A 21,304-nucleotide genomic window follows, 5' to 3' on the forward strand; every position below is an offset into this window, starting at 1 on the left:
ATAAGACTTTGAGGTCAATGCATAACAAGAATGACATGCTAAACATGTTAGCATGCTACAGTGTGTGTTAGGATGCTAATGTTAGCATGTTAGCATGTTAGGATAAAACACTTTGAAAGTTGGATCATCCACAAAACTCTTTTTCTTCTGCCATTATCCAGAGTTACTGGGAAGATGAGTAGCTATTGAATCTTTCAAAAGTCATTTTAAAAAGCAAACTGCACAGATGAAACCAAATCTGTCATGGACTGATACCACTGGAGGGAAGAGATAAATAACTTTGTTTGTGTGTAACTTCTGCGTGAACGTCCCTGTTAAAATATCTTACAGCACCGATTTGTAATGAACCGTTAAACAGAACTGTGTTTGTCCTCATGTATGATTTTAACAGACACCTGACAGCCAATCACAAACCAGTTGTCTGTATCCATTGATGTTGATGGTAATACAAGTTGTGTCAGTACGTGCTGTTATATGGTATTGAAAAATAAAACTTGATGCATCACATGTGAAGGTAAACGACAGCTGAGTCACAGTTTCTGACAGTGAACTTTTTAATTTAACTAAATTTTGACTCTATGAAGAAAATCACAGTTCTGGCATCAGCTGGATGGACAGCCATTTTGTTTGTCCTCCCTGTCTCTGTGTAGAGACTGATTCCCCACAGAGAAGCTGCCTGGTCTTATTTCCCAGTTTGAGGGTTGATAGGCACTCCAGATACCCACATGTATGTACACAAGCTCTGAGTGATGTGTCCCATTTAACGGTCATAACTCAATAGTTTAATACAGAATACTGACCCTGGAGCCATACATTATTAGTAACACAACTTTGGTTTATAGTAATTGTCAAACTGCTAAGTTTAGTTTATGGCAAAAATTTGTGCTCACAGCGGATCACCAAAGTGTGTAGGATTCATCCTCTGGGCACCATGAATGTACGTAGCCTTCTACATTTCATGGCAATCCACGTAACTGTTATTGAGATGTTTCAGTCTGGATGTGGAGGACCAGCCGACGGACCAACATTGCCACCATGGAGCTACAAAACACGGTTCATTTATTGTTTCTGTTGTGTTGTGTTGTGGTGATCACAGCCTGAGACGCAACAGGCAGGTTGCTTTGAAAATAAAAGTGTAAGTAAAGCAGATGAAGGCTTCCCATTGTGTCCAATACTTGCAGTACATGTTGTCAGCCTGCTCTTTTTAACTGCAGAATACAGACAGCAGCCGGTCTGAGCGGCCCGGCCTCTGATGAAACTCAACCACACGAACATAAAGGCGTGAAGACAGATTGTAATCTGATCAAACCAACTGCAAAGAGGAAACAAGGTAAATAATGTAACATACAGTGTGTCTGAGACAACTGCTTATTTACAAAGTAAGGAAATGTGCAGAACTCCCAGCATGCACTGGGTGAGGATGGATTCACTGAAACAGGATATTTTCCCACAGGAGTCAGCTGACTCTCCACTCAAATCCATTTTCTACAGACAAGTCACAAGATTTCAAAAAACTATTTCTGGCACTCTGAATTAGGTCTGGTTTGGATTTTACATTATTTAAAGCACGAACTCGACAGAGATTTTTAAGCCTTTTCTTTAGATCAAACAACAGCAGATTTATCTTTGTTAAAATGGTAGGGTGTTTTAAGAATGGTCAGAAAAAAAAACCTTATTATGTTTAATTTTTCATAAGGTCAGAAGCAGTATTCAGATCCTTTAGTAAAACTTAAGCAAAAGAAGGCTACTATTACCACACTGTAAAAACACCCCACTGCAAGCTAAAGGTCCTGCATTCAAAACCTTACATAAGTAAAATGATGTAAGTATTATCAGCATGTAGTTAAAGTACTCTTTGTGCAGTAACATTTTCCCTGTCAGTGTTTTACTATTATACAGTATATGGTGTTTTTGGATTGATGTTACATTGCATTGCATTAATGTGTATTTTGCATTTTTTGTGCTCATTTGACCGCCTTTATATACTGTTGGATAGTTTAATCTACATCAATGTATCATATTCTATAAGATCCTCATATGTTTGTAGTGTTGCTGTCCTGTGAGAACCACGTTATCTCTAAAAACATTTGTTGAGTTTCTTGAGTTTCTTTGTGACGATGCATTTTCCAATTGATCCAAGAGGCTTTTTAAATTGTCTATTTAGATTAGGAAGTAGGAGATTTTTCTCAACACATAAAGGAACACTTATCCCAAACATTCAATCACATCTAAAATACATGGTTTACACTACACATGGTTTACACTACACAGGAAGAGGATGCAAACTGTGATCTGAAAAGTAACTAAAGTAACATTTGTCAGTCAAATGTGGTGGAGAACTACAATAACTCCCTCTGATATGTAGTGGAGTAGAAGTGTAACGCTGCATACAATGGAAATACTAAAGTAAAGTACAAGTAACGTGAATATGCACTTAAATACTTGAGTAAATGTACTAATAGGGGGCGGGGCTTCGGCTCTGTATTTAGGACCGCGAGGACCCCACTATGGCTTCGAATTCTGTGACGTCAGAGCAGTCTGCTGCTAGCAGCAGGTCAAGAAAGATGGCGTCGGATGAGAGCAGGTTGAAGCAGCGGAATCACAAAAACAGCATCTTCTCAGAAGGTAATTAAACTTATATCGAGAGTTTAAAATGATGTTACCGACGCGATAGATGACAGCGGGGGGCGGGGGGGGGTTTCTAAATACGTGGTGTCCACCGCCGTGTGCTGCAATGAAATGACACTGCAGGCTTGCCAGCGCTCCGCTTCGTCGAATAATCGCATCCCATGTCGCTTCGCATCCCGTTGCGAATAAACGCGTCCCGAGCGTATAAAATATCACTGAAAACATGGCACCCCATCACCGGTGACAGTGACCGTGGAGGTTGTTTGACGCGACATCGGTTTATTCCCGCCGTGCAGTGTGTACTGTCATGAAGCAGCTAGTTTTTGTTAAGCCGTCCTGCTGTCCTCACCTTCAGCTCAATGTGTTTGTTGTTAGCCGACCAGCTAACCTAGCTGCTAGCCTGTTCGAGCCAGTTCTGCATTGTTCTGTTGTTTCTAATAACGGCGGATAAACGGCTCTGTGGAAGCTGGCAGTTTGTCAGTTAGCTCGTGCTACCTAATGTAGTTGAGCTCGTGAGGGGGCTAACTTCAGGTGGTGTGTAACCGGAGATGGGCTAGCACACCTTGCAAGTGGAGAACAAGGTGGAATAGCAAAACCGATTTAGAAAAATGAGATGTGAGCTACAAATGTGTTTATGATTAAGACAGCAGACTCGTACAGTTAACCTAACGCCTAATTCAGTTTATAAATCCAGCATTTAAAATACTTTCCTTTCCTGTTGAGGATTAATAACGGGACCCTTTATTCCCACCCAATGTCTGAATTATTAGTCTCAACGTTTTAACTCTCACTGTGTCCGTGCAACGTTATTCAAGAGGACGAGTCTGATTATTTGCAATATAACATTATGTAGAAGAAGCGAGTTGGCATTAAATATGCATTAAAAAAATGTAATGTGGTGTGTAGTATCTCCTACGGGAGGGTACGGCGCACTGGGCTGTCAGGTGCTGTGTTTGGGACAGCTACTAGCCGACCAGCTAACTCTACCTTATCCTGTTAGTGTCCCCTCTACTACACAACCTGCAGCTACATCTTCACAAGGCTGCTAGTTTACTGCCAGGGGGTTAGTTTATCTCAGCTAGGTGCTAACAAGATAACTGTTGTGATTTAGTTTACAAGCTGGCTGATGATGAAACACATTTCTGTGTTTCTTATCAGTGTTACTTCAACTTCACTACTGCTATAAATAACTGTCAGATTGAGCTGTACTGTAACAGTCAGTGTTGGTTCACTGGGTCTCGGGCAGAACTGTTGCTCCAGTTAAGCTGTTTAACACGGGTTAATAAAGTTTACTGTTGGACATATTCAATATTGTTTTTGGCTACAAGAATCTGGTGCTGCTTGTGTTGAGAGGACTCATGTGGAGACTTGCACACTGTGTACTAAGACCAAAGTGGGGCAAAAACTGAGCCACCTGTCACGTGATGTGTAGACATAATTGTACTGCTGTGGTTATCCTCCAGGTTCACAGTTTGAGCTCACATTTTTAAGTCTTCAGCTTCCAAAACTGCACAATGCCAGTGCAGATGAAGAATTGCAACTTAATACGGATCTACGCTGATGCATACGGATCTGTTTTTGTATGCTGAATGGAAATTCTTGAGGCTTAAGAATTGTTTTTGTAGACTTCTGACAAGGCAAGTGATATTCAAAGACTCACATCAACCTTAAACTAGCAGCAGATGTATTTTCTTACACAAGGACAGGCTGTCAGATGCAGTGTTAGAGGACATGTTTCCTTTCCTCTGTAAGAAGAATGTAAGTAATGTATCTGAACACTGTACTTTGGTAGTTGTTGTCCTATTCCAGGTTCTTGTACTGAAGCGCTGCTGCAGAATGTGGAAGAACTGCAGTTTTGCCTCTTTTAAAAGTAAAAGTTGTGATAAATGTTTGTTCTACAACTTCAAATATCCTTAGTTGTGTGTTTTATGTATTCATTTATAAACGCACTACTTGTGACTGTCTCTTGACTTCTAGCAAACATCCCCAGTAAGTCAACAGTGGAGAGTATGCAGCCAGACCAGACTGAGAGCTGAACATGACTGCAGCATATACAGACACTTTTAATAACAGACATTAGAGCAGAACTCGTACCAGATTCCTCTGCTCTGCTGACGGGTGTAATGATGCAGTGACGGGCGGCAAGGAATGACTTGATCGGAGGGTAGATCTTCTGTTGTGTGGACGTTTACCAGTATGACAATAGAGGAAGCCACTGGCCAGCTTGTCCTGTTTGATAAGCAGAGAAATGTGCATATTCACTTCTGTTGTATTAATGACATGAAAAACTTACCGAGACAGTCTCTGTAACAAGACGACGAACATAAGCAGATGATCCACTGATAAAAAATAACATTCGTTAGTTGCCGCCCTAGTTCACACTAAAGTTTTCAAATAGTTTTAGATAAAAGTCCAGAACGGAAGAAAAACTAAATCTCTGAGAATATTTTCAAACATTGATTTTTAGTTTGGCCCGTTTGAATAAGTATGTCGTCTTAATTAAAGTTCACACGTCCAGTTTTGACTTATTGCTAGAAAACTGCTCCCTTCTGTAAATCAATACTTCTATTAGAGGCTGAACTGACACACACATCAAACTTAAATCTGCAAAAGCATTTGTACGAAATGCACCTGAACACGAGCAGGTTGGTTGTTAAAAGTTCAGGACAGTTGACGCATCAGTGGATACAAAATGTTTCATTGAGTTATCAATTAATTGTTTGAAAATGCCTGTTGAGCAGTTCCCACTGTTCAAGGTGACTTCTTCTAAAGCCACATTTGGATTACAATACTATCAAACAGAAAATCAGGCCAATCCTCACATCGGAGGAGCTTAAACAAGATTATGTTTAACGTTGTTGCTTTGTGCATAACTTTGCTGTTTCTTGTGTCGGCGCTGCTCTGTAGAAGTATTTTTCCTCGTGCAGCTCATGTGCTGTACAGAGAACAGTAGGACACTGAATTTACCGGATCACTGGGCTTCTTTTAAAAGCCTGAGTTAAAGCACACATCGTCAGAAAGGCGTCCCAAAACAGTTTCTCTGTGGACCTGTACACTATTTACGTCTTCCCCAGGATGATGCCGCTGTATATTTTAACCAGCGAGCTGTCTGCTCGATGCGGTGGCGGCAGATCATCGCTGTGTTGCTGCCTGCAGAGCTCTCACATGGCCCGCTCAGCTCAACGCTGACCTGGTATGAGGACTCGTCTTCCCATGAGGCCGCAGGCTGCTCAGTTAGCTGTGTAATCACAAGACAGTCTGAGTAAGAGCCATCACGAAATCACAAGATCACACACAATCCACAACTTTGTCGTTCTCCAGCATTTAAAACGTTGCAGTTAGTGATATCGGCAGATAAAGGCTTTTAAAATGAAATATCTTCCAGAAATGAACATTTCCTCCGCTATGACGGACCTGTAAGATGACTACAAAGCAGGTGCAAAAACGTGTGTGTGTGTGTGTGTGTGGAGGTTTTTAAAGTGTCCGAAACAGATGCCAATAAGTTGTTGTTGAAACGATTGCTCAGCGTTCGTCATCTCCACATCACATTGCTTCTACGCTACAAATGAAACGACAGAGATTACATTGTTTTGCAACTTTATGTAATGGGTCAACTTTGGCCTGGTTTTTCAGGATTGTGTCAGGACAGACCAGAGCCTGTTAAAGTGAATTCTTTAGTTTACTTTGAACATGTTTAAATGTGGCACGTTTTACATGAAGCCAGTTGAAGTAGATTTTCTTATTTGTCCAGTGAATGTCTACATTTTGAAAAGCATTGTATTTTAAGTCTGCATCTGCCAGTGGGCTGTTTCATGAGAACGGTGGGCATAATAATGTTAATTCCACTACAGGAGAAACTTTATTTTCTCTGCAATTTGGTGGAAAAACATGCGTGTGTCGGAAAAAATCCAATATTTTGCAAATCTATAGTTGCAGCTCGTTTCCTCTGATTTCAGACCAGTGAGCTAGAGATGACGAAACCTTTTTACTCCAACTTATCAGTTGACAGCAAAAGCTTCCAAAAAGAGTGAAATGTCTCCCTGAAACATCCAGACGGCTGTAGATCAGTGGAGTGTAAATGCTGCCATACAAGGAGAGCTGAAGGCTTTACTAGTCCACAGGTTAAAACGGACTCTGTAGAACAACACTGACTGATGGCTCGGTCTATTTACTGTAAACCTCCAGCCATGGCAGCGATTCCCTTTCGCCTTCCTGTTGGCTGAGCTCCTGTGAAGCTTCACTAACTTGAAAAGGTCAGGAAACTTTATTTCCGTCCCGCTGTCGCTTCTGAACATCAGAGCTTATCGATCCCTGTGGAGAAACTCTGCCATCGTGACTGAAGTCAGACAGCAGATAAGAAAGAAGACCGCGTGCTCTCTGATGCAGACTGCTTTCTTTAGTGCTTCAGAAGAGCTGATCACACAATCCACCAGTTAATGACGCATCTTTGTTTAGCGTTAGGAGTTGAGGAGAGCAGATGTCTTTGTTTTTCCACTAAAACCAGAAACGACGAACCATAAATGCCAAACTCGTTCTGTATTCGTGTAGGAAGTTGAGCTTCTGCTCAGTCAAACTTTAAACCACAACTTTCCCTCTCAGGTGGCCACGGGTTTAAATCAGACACATCCCCGATGAGGGAGGAGCAAGACGACCTGCTGGAGGTGGAGGAGCTGGGTGTGGCCCGGCCGGTGCAGATCGTGGTGGCGGATGAGGAGGAGCACTCGTTCTCGCTGCAGGAGGAGGCACTGGAGCGGCTGCTGCTGCAGGAGGAGGTGCGCGACCTCAACGTGGTCGTCGTCTCCGTGGCCGGAGCTTTCCGCAAGGGCAAGTCCTTCCTGCTGGACTTCATGCTGCGCTTCATGTACAAACAGGTACACCGTCGACTGAAGTTAAACACGTCTCTGCCGAGGCTATACAGCTGTCGCCATTAAACTATAAATGGAAAGTTTTATGAACGTCTATAAAGTTGAATCTAAACTAAAATGTCACGTTGACTCGAGAGTTATGAGTTCATTTCACTCCTTTTATCAAAATTAATTCTTGAAGTAGTTTGACAAAACAAAGTTGTAACGCAACACCACACAAACTAAACAAAAAGGCTGCCAGACTATTTTAAATGGTCTTCTAAAAATGTTGTCACAGTAACAACTTGGGAGAGAGGGGGGGGGGGGAGGTGATGGGTTTCCAAGTCACAAGAAGTTTCTTAGCAACCTCCAGTCTGAGTGCAGAGCAATCTGCACGTCGTACAGCAGCTCAAGTCTCTGCAGAGCGTCCAAAGAGGTCGATGTTTGACTGTCTGGAATACGTTTGAGAGCCACTCAAAGATTGCCGTCCAAAAGCCGTATAATGTAGGTCACAACCAACATGTTGGTGGTTCTTCAGCAGAGCATCACATCGAGGAGACGCTGACGGAAAGATGCATCAACTTGTACTGGATTAACCTGTAGCCTGACTGGAAAAAACCTTAAGTGCACCTGAAGTTGGAATTGTTTTCAACATTTCAGTCATGTTTCTTCAGTGCTTTCTAGAAGCAGAAGATCATAAGTTCTAAATGATTGCAGTTCGAATGAGCCTCCCCATCTGATAATCAATCAGAGGCTGATATCAGACCCTCACTGTGTTGTTGTTGTTTGTCTCCAGTGTTTATCTTGACACACATTTGTTTTCAGGGTTCATTTCTAGTTATTTGCCCAGTGAGGTCTTGATTGGACTTCATAGCGGTGGTCTTCTTTCACCACATTAAACCATAAAACACTGGATGAGTTATTGGAACTAAGAAACAAATGTTATTTCCAGTGAACTTCCTCTCGGCTGTGTTGAACCCTGCAGCAGGAATTCACTGCAGTTGAGATGTTTGTTTGAAACGGTGACCGGGTTCAGAGGAAACTGGGTGCATGTGTTGATCTGTGACTCGACCTTTGGCCGGGTTAATCTACGGTAAGCACTGAGGAACATTCTGGAGGGTTGCATGATTCTGTAAAGAGGATTTTAAACCATCACAATGCCGGCTCTGTGGCGGGGCCTCCGCAGAGCTCGCTGCTGCTGCTTATTCCACACATGAAAGCCATCTTTATAGAGATTAAGCCCGGCACACACCGGTCATGGGCTGCCTTTTCACATGCCTCCTGCTCAGGTCTCAAAGAATGAGGACCAGACAGAAGCCTTCATGTTTTTATCTGATATTTCTATTGTTTACACGATCAAAGCCTTCTCTTTCACAGAATAAAGGAAACAATGTTTTATACATTCAGCATCACTGATATCATACACCAAAATCATATGTTTTGTCATTTTATCCATAAACAATTCTTTCTGTAAAACACGACTTTAATTCATATGTTTCTCTCCCCTATTGACCATAAGTGCTTAAGTATATCCTTCCTGGGACCTGCTGATCTGTCAGTCAACATTTAACTACTTAAGTTTGTTTAAACACGCTGTAGGTTAAAGGATGCTCAGGGTGTTTTTTAAAATCCGGTTTCTTAATCCAGACCTTGTCTGTCAAATGCACGTTGACAGTAGTTTGTGTGTAATCATTTCTCCTGTCCTGAAACTTTGTAAAAGGTGGAGGACAAAATCTGACCAATAGCTCTTTTAAAATATATTAAAAGTGAGTATTTATATTCTGGAGAAAATCTAATATCACAATATTTTTGACCAAATGCTTCAATATTGTGAGGATTGTGTAGGGTTCACTATCGGTGCTTTCACAACATATATAATCATCAGTAATGTTGATATAATGACCAAGTGTGTAAAATCATAACAAACCTTCACGTCACTAATGCAGCCGGGTAAAGAGCGTCCTGCTGTCCCCCGGTGTATCTGCTGCTCCTGTACTACACACACACACACACACACACACGATGCAGAATACTGTCACGCTTCAGTTGTCACTGAACTAAAATAATTATATTTCTTATGTCATAGTTTTGACTTCAGTTGAACAAATGTTGCAGAAGAAATGACAAATAGTTTTAAGGGTCTTTCATTGATGCATCATCAAAACTGATCCGACTTGCTGCTGCACTTTTATCACAAACACAGCAACCTGTAACAAAGAGGATATCCAGCAGACGGTCTGAGGGTTTGATTGTGTCTCCCACCACAGCCTCGTGTTTCACAGTACATATTGTTCATTACATGGACAATAACATTCTTTCCACATGTCATTAACTCTGAGTTGAGTCTAGAATCTGTAAGTGATAAACTGGAGAAGCATCAGCGTGTTGACCTCTCCACCCTCTTCTTGTCTCCGTCCAGTCGGCTTCGTGGGTCGGCAGCGAGGAGGAGCCTCTGACTGGCTTCACCTGGCGAGGCGGCTGTGAGAGGGAGACCACGGGCATCCTGGCCTGGAGCGAGGTGTTCGTGGTGGAGAAACCAGACGGCTGCAAGGTCGGTTCACAGGCCGGCGCCCAGCCAGCACCTTCTGGACATTTAAATCTCTTTTGTTTTCTTCTTCACTGTAATCTAACTCATTTGTAAAATAATCCAGTTGTAGTGAGAGCTGTTGACATTAAATGCATGTGTTGATGTTCTTGCAGGTTGCAGTTCTACTAATCGACACACAGGGAGCGTTTGACAGCCAGTCGACCATCAAAGACTGCGCCACACTGTTCGCCCTGAGCACCATGACCAGCTCTGTCCAGGTCCGCTGTGATTCATCATTCCTGAAGTGTCTGAGTCCTGTGTGTGTGTGTTTGTTTGTAAAGTAATAACGGTCTTAGTGTGATGGCACCAGGGGACTAACAAGTTGAGGTGTTGGTTTGTTTCAGGTGTACAACTTGTCCCAGAATGTCCAGGAAGACGACCTGCAGCACCTCCAGGTCAGTGATCAGCCTGCACACCGTTTCACTAGCTTTTTGGAGCATTTAGTAGAAAGATTAAATCTGCAGAGCACGTTTCTTCTGAGTGATTGAGACTGGGCCAGATACTTTGCCGAAAATGTTTTTTTTGTTGCTCAGCAGAAACGTACAAACGTCACTTTTGTCTTTTTTTACCATCCTGATAAAACTGCTGACTGTCCAGCCTCGCAGAGCGGCTGTGTGTTGGTTTCTAATCCAACAGATTTACAGCAGTTCTGTTAAAGCGCTTCCTCCTTGTGAGAGAATCTCCATATCAGGTGTTTGATGATGTGTTCAGGTCAGGATTAACTGCTGCACTAAACCAGCAGGAGCCTTATGAGGCAGGAAGCAGCTCGGACTGAGACCTGACAGAAGTCTCACAGTGGAAAGTTTTCTTCCATCTTTGGTCCCAACTGCTCATCGCTGCACTTCAGCTGTCAATCAAACAGTGAGGGCGGGGTCTTTTGATTTTTATATTGTTGTTTTTTCTTATAAGAGTTGAAGGATGGCCACATGTTGGATTATTTTAAACGGGATTCCTTGGAAAAATGTTGATTCTTAATTTAAAAGGGTTTCAGGTGCAATGAGGCAACACGCGTCCGTCGGGTCGACTTCAACCCAGTTCTCTTTTTTTTATTCCACTCAAAAAAGAATCTTGTATCCTGCTGCAGCACAAAACTACAGTTTTAGACGGCGATCGTTTAGCGCAGCAAATGGAAAAGCTTTCATGGACCGGATACAGCGGAAGGAGATCTGCTCACATTTGTTGCTACACTAATTGAGCGTTGTGACTGTTGTGATGTTAGATCTTAACGCTGGTTGTCTCCTCAGCTCTTCACGGAGTACGGGCGACTGGCCATGGAGGAAGTCTATGAGAAACCCTTTCAGGTGATCTGCCAACATGTTTGATTTTTAGAGGCTTATTTTCTTTAAACCTTCTGAGACATTAGAAACACAAGATTTTGAAGTTCAGGTCTCAAATGACTAAACTAATGTTAATAACTGAACAATCTGTATACACTTCGTCATGGATGATCCTATTAATCCCCAGACGGAAATTAAACCGTCATAGCAGCCAGATGAATTAAAATACAATAAGAACCGGTAAATAAACGCAGAGACTCGTTAGTAATTGTTTATTGACGTCTGTTTTTGCAGAGAGCAACGTTATCAATCAATAAAACGTGTAATAAAACCACTCGTGTTCTTGGGTTGAGCTTTTTTTAGATGCTCCATCTTTTAATTTGTGCGATTATTTATGTTTTATCAAAAGTATATATTTGAAGACATTGTTTTATGTATCTTGTGAAATGATCTGGATTCTGGATCCTGGATGAATAACCTGAACGTGTCCCTCTGTTCAGAGTCTGATGTTCTTGATCAGAGACTGGAGTTACCCCTACGAGCATCCGTACGGCCTGGAGGGAGGACACAGCTTCCTGGAGAAGCGTCTGCAGGTTAGTTTCACTCAAGTCTCTGGTTTGAACATCCTCAGACGGACGATATACTCGACTATAAACTGACATGCGAGGGTAATACTGGTGTACAAGAACAGCCAGCAGTGTTTCTTTTCTCTCACTCCACGATCTCTCAAGGTCAAACACCGAAGTGTTCTTGATAAGGTGTTCAATGTGTGCAGCTGAACTGCTGCTGCACGGGACACTGCAGGATCTTTACAGCCGTTATAAAAGAAAGCAGATTACATCCTGTCTGATTGTTGCCATGCTTAACGCCAACATCTGGAACCCTCGTCAGACTTCCGCGAGTTAAAACCAATAAATTCAAACAATCCTTTACACCATCTGCCATCTCCCTCCTACATGTTGGGAGGACAGTTAAACCAATGCTCCATAACCAACGGTCCCGCTGGGGATAAATGAAGTGATTTGCTGTGTTTACGTCTGTGCAGGTGAAGCAGAACCAACACGAGGAGCTGCAGAACGTGAGGAAACACATCCACTCCTGCTTCTCCAACATCGGCTGCTTCCTGCTGCCTCACCCGGGCCTCAAGGTGGCCACCAACCCGCACTTTGACGGACGTCTCCGAGGTAAAAACGCTAACGCCGACCCAACTAGTGTATGCAGCTAGTCACCCAGTCGAGAAGAGTCAGTTTTCATGACGTGTGTGTGTGTGTCTCAGATATCGATGAGGAGTTTAAGAAGGAGCTGGTGAACCTCGTCCCGACGCTGCTCTCTCCAGAGAACCTGGTGGAAAAAGAGATCGGAGGCGTGAAGATCACCTGCAGAGAGCTGCTGCACTACTTCAAGGTGAGTTTATTCTCCAGCTGCCACATTTCATTTGCATTACAGTCAGTGACGTGAGTGAAGTCGGCCTTTTACCAAATAACTGGTTCTTTTCTAGGTTCCTGAAACTTTAAAATGTCCTGAACAGATAAAACCTTTTTGTGTTTTTGTTTTTCTTTAGGAAAATGTCAGGAACTTTTTTTTAAATGAAACTTTTTAAATCCTGGCTCTTAGTTAGTAAGTAGACCTTGAGTGGGGATTGTTTTGTCAGAATCCCATGAGTAGTTTTGCAGCTTCACTGAACGGTCTTCAGTAGAGAGGCTGCTGTGCTCCGATTGTTCCCGTGTCGCTCCACTTACTGTCCGTCTGTTCTCAGGCGTACATGAAGATCTACCAGGGAGAGGAGCTTCCTCACCCCAAGTCCATGCTGCAGGTCAGCGCCGCTCATACGCAACATTATTACAATAATCCTTCTGTTAAACGCTGCTGACAGTGCCATCATATGTAATCCAAAACAGTGTGTGTGTCCTTTTATACTGAATAATCATTTAAAGTCTAATATGAACTTTTCAAATCCTATGAAATGTTTATTAGATATAAATATTCTTTCATTATGGCAAACCTTCAGAGTGGTTCGTATGTTTACGTATGACGTGATGCTTCCACACAGAGCAGATCTGTTGCCTTGTCATAACGTGTTGACTCCATATTGAATCTGTTTTCTCATTTGTTACCTAGGCAACAGCTGAAGCTAATAACCTTGCAGCTGTAGCAGGAGCCAAAGACTTGTACAACAAAAGCATGGAGCAGGTAACGCGTCGCACACCTGCGTTCGCTGGATATCAGATCCGGGGTTTGAGTGATAAAATAAGATGTTGTTGTTGTTCGCAGGTCTGCGGCGGAGACAAACCCTACATGTCCCCGGTGGAGCTGGAGCGCCGGCACTTGGAGCTGCGGCAGGCGTCGGTGAAACACTTCCGCTCCGTTAAAAAGATGGGCGGCGAGGATTTCTGCCGGCGCTACCAGGAGCAGCTGGAGGCTGAGCTCGACGAGAAGTACGTCAACTTCAGCAAGCACAACGACGGGAAGAACATCTTCTTCGCCGCTCGGACGCCCGCCACGCTGTTCGCCGTCATGTTCGTCATGTACGTGGTGTCTATGGTCACGGGCTTTGTGGGCATCAACTCTGTGGCCGCGCTGTGTAACCTGGTGATGGGCGTGGCTCTGACGGCGCTGTGCATCTGGGCTTACGTCAAATACTCTGGGGAGTTCCGCGAGGTCGGAGGGATTATAGACCGGGTGGCTGAAACCCTCTGGGAACAGGTGAGAGGCCTCGCGTTACCTGCTGCTCTGTGTCCGTCTGTCTTCACCTTCAACCGAAGCTCAGCGGCGAGGATGTCGAGCGCTGCAAACCGTTATGATCTGCAGCACTTTGAGTTAAATTCTAGTTTCAGGAGGTGACGTAATGAGACGAGATCTTCTCGACTAATGGTGAACAAACAGGGCGGTTATTAAACTTCACGACTGACGTGCGTCTACGATGCAGCGTGTCGGGAACTGAAGTTCTGCACGTTGGCATCAAAGTTAGATTTTTGTAATGAAAGAGCAGTTCTGTAACATTCCTCAGACAACATGATGATGATGATGATGATGATGATGTCGGTGTCTGACTTTACGTCACATATTTGCACCGGCAGTTAAATATGTAGAACTGAACCCTGTCATAAAGCTTTTTACTTCCTCCCTGGGGGGTCTGCTCTTTACAAACAAACGTTTAACTGATCTTTAAGATGTGTTGACGTGATGTCATCCTTTAACCCTTCCTCTTTTATCTCTCGATGCTTCAGAGGACTCCACGAAAGGTACGTTTAACTCCCTGTATAGATTCTTTGTTGGTCCAGAGATGATGCAACAGAATGAGAAACTTATTAATTGAAACGACTTGTTCTGCTGTATTTAAAAACGGCGAGTGGAAACACTTCACTAAGAGCAGTATTAGAAGTATTAGTCTCCACCTGACCTCCTCCTCCTCCTCCTCCTCTTCCAGGTTTTCTCCAAACTCTTCGAAGTGGCTCGGAGTCGAGTCCCGTTAGGAAGCCTGATCCCCGCGCCGCGGCCCCGGCTCGCCTCGAACAACAACGTGAAGAAGAAAAACTAGCAGCCCGCCATCTTGTTCCCGCCATGTTTATTCTCCCTCTTCCTCACTCTTTGCTCGGTTTTGAAACCACGTTTTCTTTAGTACAGTTTGAGACGTGTAAATGAGTTTTCGTTCTCGGACTGTAGATAAAGGTTCCTCGCCGAGCTGGCTGTAGGTTTTAAGGACTCGCTGTAGACCCGGATGAAGCAGTGTGATGTATTTTATTATTTGTCAGTGGGCGGGGTTACGGTATTTATTGTTGGGAAGGGCCATTATTCTCCAGAGTGTCTCAACATTTATGATTCCCATTTATGTGACTGTATGAATGAAGCGCATGACCACAGACCCTCCTCATGGTTCCCCTCCTCTCCTCCTTCCTGTCGTCTCCGTCAGGTTGGTTTCTGTCGCTGGTCGGCGTCACGAGGAGGAGTCACGACCAAAAGTTTACAGCTTTACTCGTAGAGGCTCTCAGACCGAGCGGACTGACTCGATGTTTTTAGGACGGTTCGGTTTCGGGGGAAATTTTTACAGTTTTTCCGACTTACACAAACTCATGGGTGTGCTTCTGCTGAAGGTGTTGGACATGAACTCAGAGGTCACGTCCAGCTGCGAGGACGTCTTAACGCTGCAAACTTTTATGTCCGATTAGAGGAACAACAAATAAACACTTGAGCGAGGAGATTTAGTTCTCCACCACATATCTGTGGTAAATATTCAGTCGGCACTTCCTGGAGCTTTCGACCGTCGAGTCTTTCTCAGTGACGTGAACCTCCAGTACGGCCATGTAATCGAAAGCTCATAGTAAAAGTTATCTTCGTGGTTCATGAGTGTTTTCAAACCAGTTTCTGCTGCTGTGGGACAGGAAGTGGGACAGGAAGTGGCTCCACGGGAGCTGAACGGTGTTGGCTCCTGCAGACGGTCACTAAACATCCATGAGTTTGTCTGAAAGTAAAACTGTAAGTAAAATAAACTAAATGTCCCCCAAAAACCTTCTGACGCAAAACAAGAGCCAGCTAAATGTTGACTTGATTACTTTATCTTGATTGCTCGTTATTTTCAGATTAACAAAGACGTGATCATGACTTTCAGTATTAAACCGATCGTGTTTTTAGTTCCTTTGTTAAAGGTCATAGTTCAGGGAGGTGCTCGGATGGATCTCATGTCTGGAGTCAGGAGCGATTAGGAACTATCTCCTGACGACGACAGGTAATCCTTCCACCACGGCTCCATTTACTTAACGTACAAACATGGGATTAATATTAATCTCTAATACTATGAACCATTCCTTGAATCTTGAATGATCTCTGGATTATTATTTTGGGATATCAGGTTTTTAAGTCTTTCACCTGGTAGTTCACGATGATGATCCTCAGTCCTCTTGATCTGACTGCCAGTTCCACAGAATAAAGCTTTTTTTTAAATGTGTTCCTCCAGTTCAGCAGAGACCTTGTAGATAATATTTAATTCTGTTATTTAACTCTCGTTATTCCTCCTCGTCATCTTCATATCTGAAGGACTGAATCACCTCGTCTTGTGTTAAAGCACCAGAAGTTAAAACTCTAAATCATTTCATCCCCCACATGTAACATGAGCACTTTGTTCGGCGTCAGTGTTTCCGATTTTTAAAGCCAAACTCCCGTGCATCGGATGACTGAAGGTTCGACCTCATCACGTTTATTTTAATCATCATTCCATCCACATCATCACCACTGTGTGCTTTTTGTTTGTTTTTGTACAGTTGAGTTTTTTACAGCCTCATCCACACATAGGGCATGTGTATGAATATATACATATATAAATATAAATTTTCTAGACCTTTTTGTAGCTGTAAGAACAACGGTTTGGGTGGTAGACCAGATTCAGCTCACTGGATGTAAAGGAATGCTTTCGTGATTTGTGGATATGTCTAATAAATTCCTTTTTTATATATATATTTGTAAATTTAATCTTACACGAGCACTGAGATTCCACCCCCTGCTGGCAAAGAATGTTTATAATCTGGATTTTCTTCTTTTCTTTACTTTTCTTTTGTCTTCTGTTGCATTTTAAAGTTATTTTCGTTAATTTATTTTTCAATACAATATTAAACCAAACTCCTACAACACACAGCAGTGTCGTTCCATTTGTAAATGTTTCATTGTGTAATCTGGGATTATATATACAATACAACAGAAGCCCATGTTTTCCAAAATTATAGAAAGGAGATAGTAAATGTAATATATTTATTAAAGCTTCATCTCCTAGTTTTAACTTGCAGTGAGTCTTCTTCACTCATCATTCCTGATGTTTTGTTTGTCATGAAAGAGCGTCCATACAGATGTTCTGTACATGAAGACGAGCGTTCACATCCGTTGGATGCTAAAACTTTTCCCATGGAGTATTTTTGGTGGTAAAATATTCTCCGGTTAAGCTTTTAGCATGTAAATCATGCTAACTTTAGCATCATGCTAACTTTAGCATGCTCCTAACTGCAGTGCCTCTTATTTTGAAAGTCTTTCCTAATTTGTGAGCATGCTAAGGTTGCTATGCTAACATTTCTCAACATGTTGTTGCTCGTGTTTCAATCACTTGTTTCCATTTGGTTAAGTCAAACATTTTTGGCGCGATGTAGCATGCTAATAAAAGCTAACATGTTAGCCTGTTAAAGTTTAGAGGCTAAAAGAACAATTAGCTTCTTTTATTTAGCATTTAAAACAGACTTTGAAGTAAACGTCTCAATACATCTGCTACAACGGCCCTGCAGCGACTTTACTCGTGTTTTTAAAATTGGCTATAATTTATACTTTTATAGTAACTTATGAAATAATGTGACTTCGATGATCAGCCAAATCTTTAGAGGTTCAGCTCGTTGTTTCTGACTCAACTTTACTGTTCTGGTTCACACGTGTCTTCAGCTGGTGAACATAGTGCAGCAGCTGAAGTCAGTCCCAGAGTTGGTGGAGAACAAAGACTCTTAATGAACGGTGTCTCTGTACCTGCTGGACGTGTAAATGGACAACGGTTTGCTGACATATCGACTTAAATGTTGTGTTCATGACTTGTTTCCGCTGGAAGGCAGCGCCTGCCTTCTTCTCTGAGCTTCCTACTTCCTCTCCTGCTCTTTGCAGATGTGGTTGAGAGCTCTGGGTGGAAAAAGCTCGTAAGTCCCGTTAGTGTTGGAGCTTCCTTCATATATGAGCAGCTGAATGTGTCCTGCACTGACCAGTATAATGTATTTAAACAAAGCTTATTGTGTTACTAGTCATTTGACCAAGTGGGTCTTTTAAAAGTTGAGGGTATAAAAATGATCTTTTCCTGTTATTAGGAAAACAATCTTTTTCAGAACTGTTTTTAATATAATCTATTTAAAGGGACTCTGACTTCTTCTTCCTGTTTCAGTTTAATGTGAAGGTTCGTCCAGTCACTGTGTTCTTATAGAAATAGTGGAAACTGATCACTTAAAGATTAAATCCTGTCCTTTTATCGGTGCACATCAGACTTCATGTCAACTCCTTTCTATTTAAAAGAATCCCCTCGAGTTGATCATGTGTATATTCACCATCACATGTCTCAGTGTATTCATTATATTGACATTTCATCTTAATCTTTATATATTTATGAGAAACGATCTGAAATCCTGTGCACGAGAAGACTGACTGCACCAGAGCAGACAAACCACCAGATGGCAGCAGAATACAAACTACACTTATTAACTGAAGAAGACGTGACAACAATACTATTCTGTCTGTTCTCTTTATAATAGAACTTTCTGTATCTGTATTAAAATATAGAAATATTCGAGGAACATTTAGCGATGCTATGGGAAAGTAAGTAACAGTATGACTGATTAGTTTCTACATGTGCATATATTTTATTATATTATAAGGATATACTGATCCTCATGAGATGTCAAGATGTACTGTTATTATAAACGTGCAGAGAAGCAGTTGTGCAAGAGGTTTACTGAAGTAAAACTAATACCACACTGGAAAATACTCCACTACAAGTAAGTCCTGCAGAACTTAAAGTACGTGCAGTGAGATGTTCCCTGTGAGGTTCAGTACATGTGATGCTTCTGGATTAATATTCCTGCTGCATTAATGTGTGTGTTGTGTGTTACTGCTGTACATGTTTAAGGTTGTTCTAATGTTCCCTCCTTTACATCCTGTTGGTAGTGTAATCTCCATCAATGCATCATATTCTATAAGATCATCATATGTTTGTAGCGTCTCTGTCCTGTGAGAACCACGTGTCTCTAAAAAGTCTACTTTTCATGAGCTCCTCACAAAAACAGCCTGTTTTCAGCTTTGTGACGATGTTACAGCTGATCCAAGAGGCTTTTTAAACACTTTATTTATCTGGAGGAGGAGGAGAATCTTCTCAACACATAAAGGAACACTTCATCACACAGTGTATCACAAACACTTTATTTATCTGGAGGAGGAGGAGAATCTTCTCAACACATAAAGGAACACTTCATCACACAGTGTATCACAAACACTCGACACATCTGGAGATACAGGCTTCACACTGGACAGGGAGGAGCTGAAGCTGTCAGAAGTATAAAGTAGCAATAACAAAAGTACTTGTGCAGTCCTCGAGTAAATCTAATTGGTTACATTCCACCGCTGCAGATAAGTAAAATAAATTCAATCACAGAATTTGTTCAGTTTGATTTCAGTCGTCGGAGATAAAGATGAAAATCAGTTAAGAAATAAAGTCGAGCTTTAATCTTAAACTTCATCAGAGGTGGATGAAGTACTTCTTTGTACTTGAGTAAAAGTATTAATATCACATGTACAAATACTGTTAGTCAAAGTCAAATGTGCAAGGATTACAGAAGTGCATTGCTTAGATGCAGGACGTTACTTGTACTAGAGTATTTCTACACTGTATTACTACTTTTACTGAAGTTAAATATGAGTATTGTTTTTGTTCTGTAGGTTTTGTCATGCTTTTCTTGTGTTGCATAATGGACTAAACTACAACTGCATTTAGTTTTGCAACCTTGTGATTCATAACATAAGTCCTGCATTTCAAATGCAAAAGTATTGGCATTAGAATACACTTAAAGTACCACAAGTCGTACTCATGCAGAATGGATAATAGAATATCTGCTTGATCCCCTGGGGATCAATAAAGTTGTATCTTTATAATAATACATCATAATGTAATTGATGATTATTTTCTATTATTCATCTGTGCCTAAAAGTAACTTATCAAATACAAGTAGTGGAGTAAAGATTAGTGGAAGTATAAAGTAGCATCTATGTTCAAGTAGTACTCAAGAAGTCTATATATACATTAATATATATATATTAATATATATATATATATTAATATATATATATTATATATATATATATATTTTTTATATATATATATTAATACATATAAATTAATATTTATTTATTTATATTAGATATATATATAAATTAATATGTATTTATATTAATATATATATTAATATTTATTTATTTATATAATATATATATAGATATATATTAATATATATATATATATTAATATATATATATATATATATAATATATTTTATATATATATATTAATACATATAAATTAATATTTATTTTATTTATATTAATATATATATATAAATTAATATGTATTTATATTAATATATATATATTAATATTTATTTATATTAATATATATATATTAATATATATTTATTTACATTAATATATTTCTATTATAAGTTATATATTTTTTTTGTTTTATTATAAATATATATATTAATATAAATAAATATATACTTAAACAAAGGGTCAACATGATCACAATAGGTGTGTATTCTGTAAAACAGAAACTATGGATCAGTTATTCTTCATCTCTTTATAGAAATACTTAATCTAAGATGTATGATTTGCTAGAATCAAAAATCTTTTATTTGACCAGAACATGTATTACATTTGTTATCATAGTGGAGGATAAAAAAACTGTATTTTTGTGAAATACTTGATTCATTTTAGGTAAATGTTTCATTCATAAATGTACCAACCCTTATCCATGTGTTGTTATGAGAGTACTATCACTGTATTATAAATCTAAGCGTCTTTGAGTACCTTTTAAAAGCGCTTGATAAATAAAATGTATTATTATTATTAAATCACGACAAAGAAAACTGCAAAAAAAAAAGCTACTGAGCATTAGTATCTATTTTATTAATAATAAATAAAATACATTTAGTTAATTAAATTACATAGCTAAGGGGTCTCTTTTAATTAATCTAAAGCATGACTTATTAGAAGAGGTTAAAAGGTTATTATTTTAAATATATATTTTCTACTACTTCATATTGTTGTTGTTACATTTGGTTTTTCAATAAAGAAAAATAAAAAAACAGTTGCATGGAGGAAGTGTGTGTTCTGCCGCCGCTGATTCGCCATTAAAACAAATACAAATATAACAACATAAAAGACTTCCGCGCGAGAGCTCCCCGAGGGGCGCG

At 40.7% G+C, this 21,304-nt stretch overlaps 1 protein-coding gene across 2 annotated transcripts; it reads left to right on the forward strand.

The window, feature by feature from the left end:
- The first annotated feature begins 2,518 nt into the window (after nucleotides 1-2,518).
- LOC115027528 (atlastin-2) lies at nucleotides 2,519-16,959 on the forward strand. Of its 2 annotated transcripts, XM_029460943.1 has the most exons (14): nucleotides 2,519-2,625; nucleotides 7,228-7,499; nucleotides 9,892-10,023; nucleotides 10,173-10,277; nucleotides 10,404-10,454; nucleotides 11,304-11,360; nucleotides 11,837-11,929; nucleotides 12,382-12,520; nucleotides 12,613-12,740; nucleotides 13,093-13,149; nucleotides 13,455-13,526; nucleotides 13,608-14,039; nucleotides 14,564-14,578; nucleotides 14,764-16,959. In XM_029460943.1, exons 1-14 carry the CDS (start codon nucleotides 2,565-2,567, stop codon nucleotides 14,872-14,874), a joined length of 1,725 nt encoding a protein of 574 aa, XP_029316803.1. In that variant the 5' UTR covers nucleotides 2,519-2,564; the 3' UTR covers nucleotides 14,875-16,959. The 2 variants fall into 2 exon arrangements, with proteins under 2 accessions (XP_029316803.1, XP_029316888.1); XM_029461028.1 differs by lacking the exon at nucleotides 14,564-14,578.
- The last annotated feature ends 4,345 nt before the right edge of the window (nucleotides 16,960-21,304 follow it).

This window comes from Cottoperca gobio, chromosome 1, assembly GCF_900634415.1.
Source record: "Cottoperca gobio chromosome 1, fCotGob3.1, whole genome shotgun sequence".
Classification (NCBI taxonomy): Eukaryota; Metazoa; Chordata; class Actinopteri; order Perciformes; family Bovichtidae; genus Cottoperca; species Cottoperca gobio.

What these genes read in the sequence shown, in the direction of transcription:
- LOC115027528 (XM_029460943.1), top strand. Translation starts at nt 2,565, where the DNA reads ATGGCGTCGGATGAGAGCAGGTTGAAGCAGCGGAATCACAAAAACAGC. An exon ending in AAACAGCATCTTCTCAGAAG is followed by an intron (nt 2,626 to 7,227) that starts GTAATTAAACTT and finishes TTTCCCTCTCAG; the next exon opens with GTGGCCACGGGTTTAAATCA. An exon ending in TCTATGAGAAACCCTTTCAG is followed by an intron (nt 11,361 to 11,836) that starts GTGATCTGCCAA and finishes CCCTCTGTTCAG; the next exon opens with AGTCTGATGTTCTTGATCAG.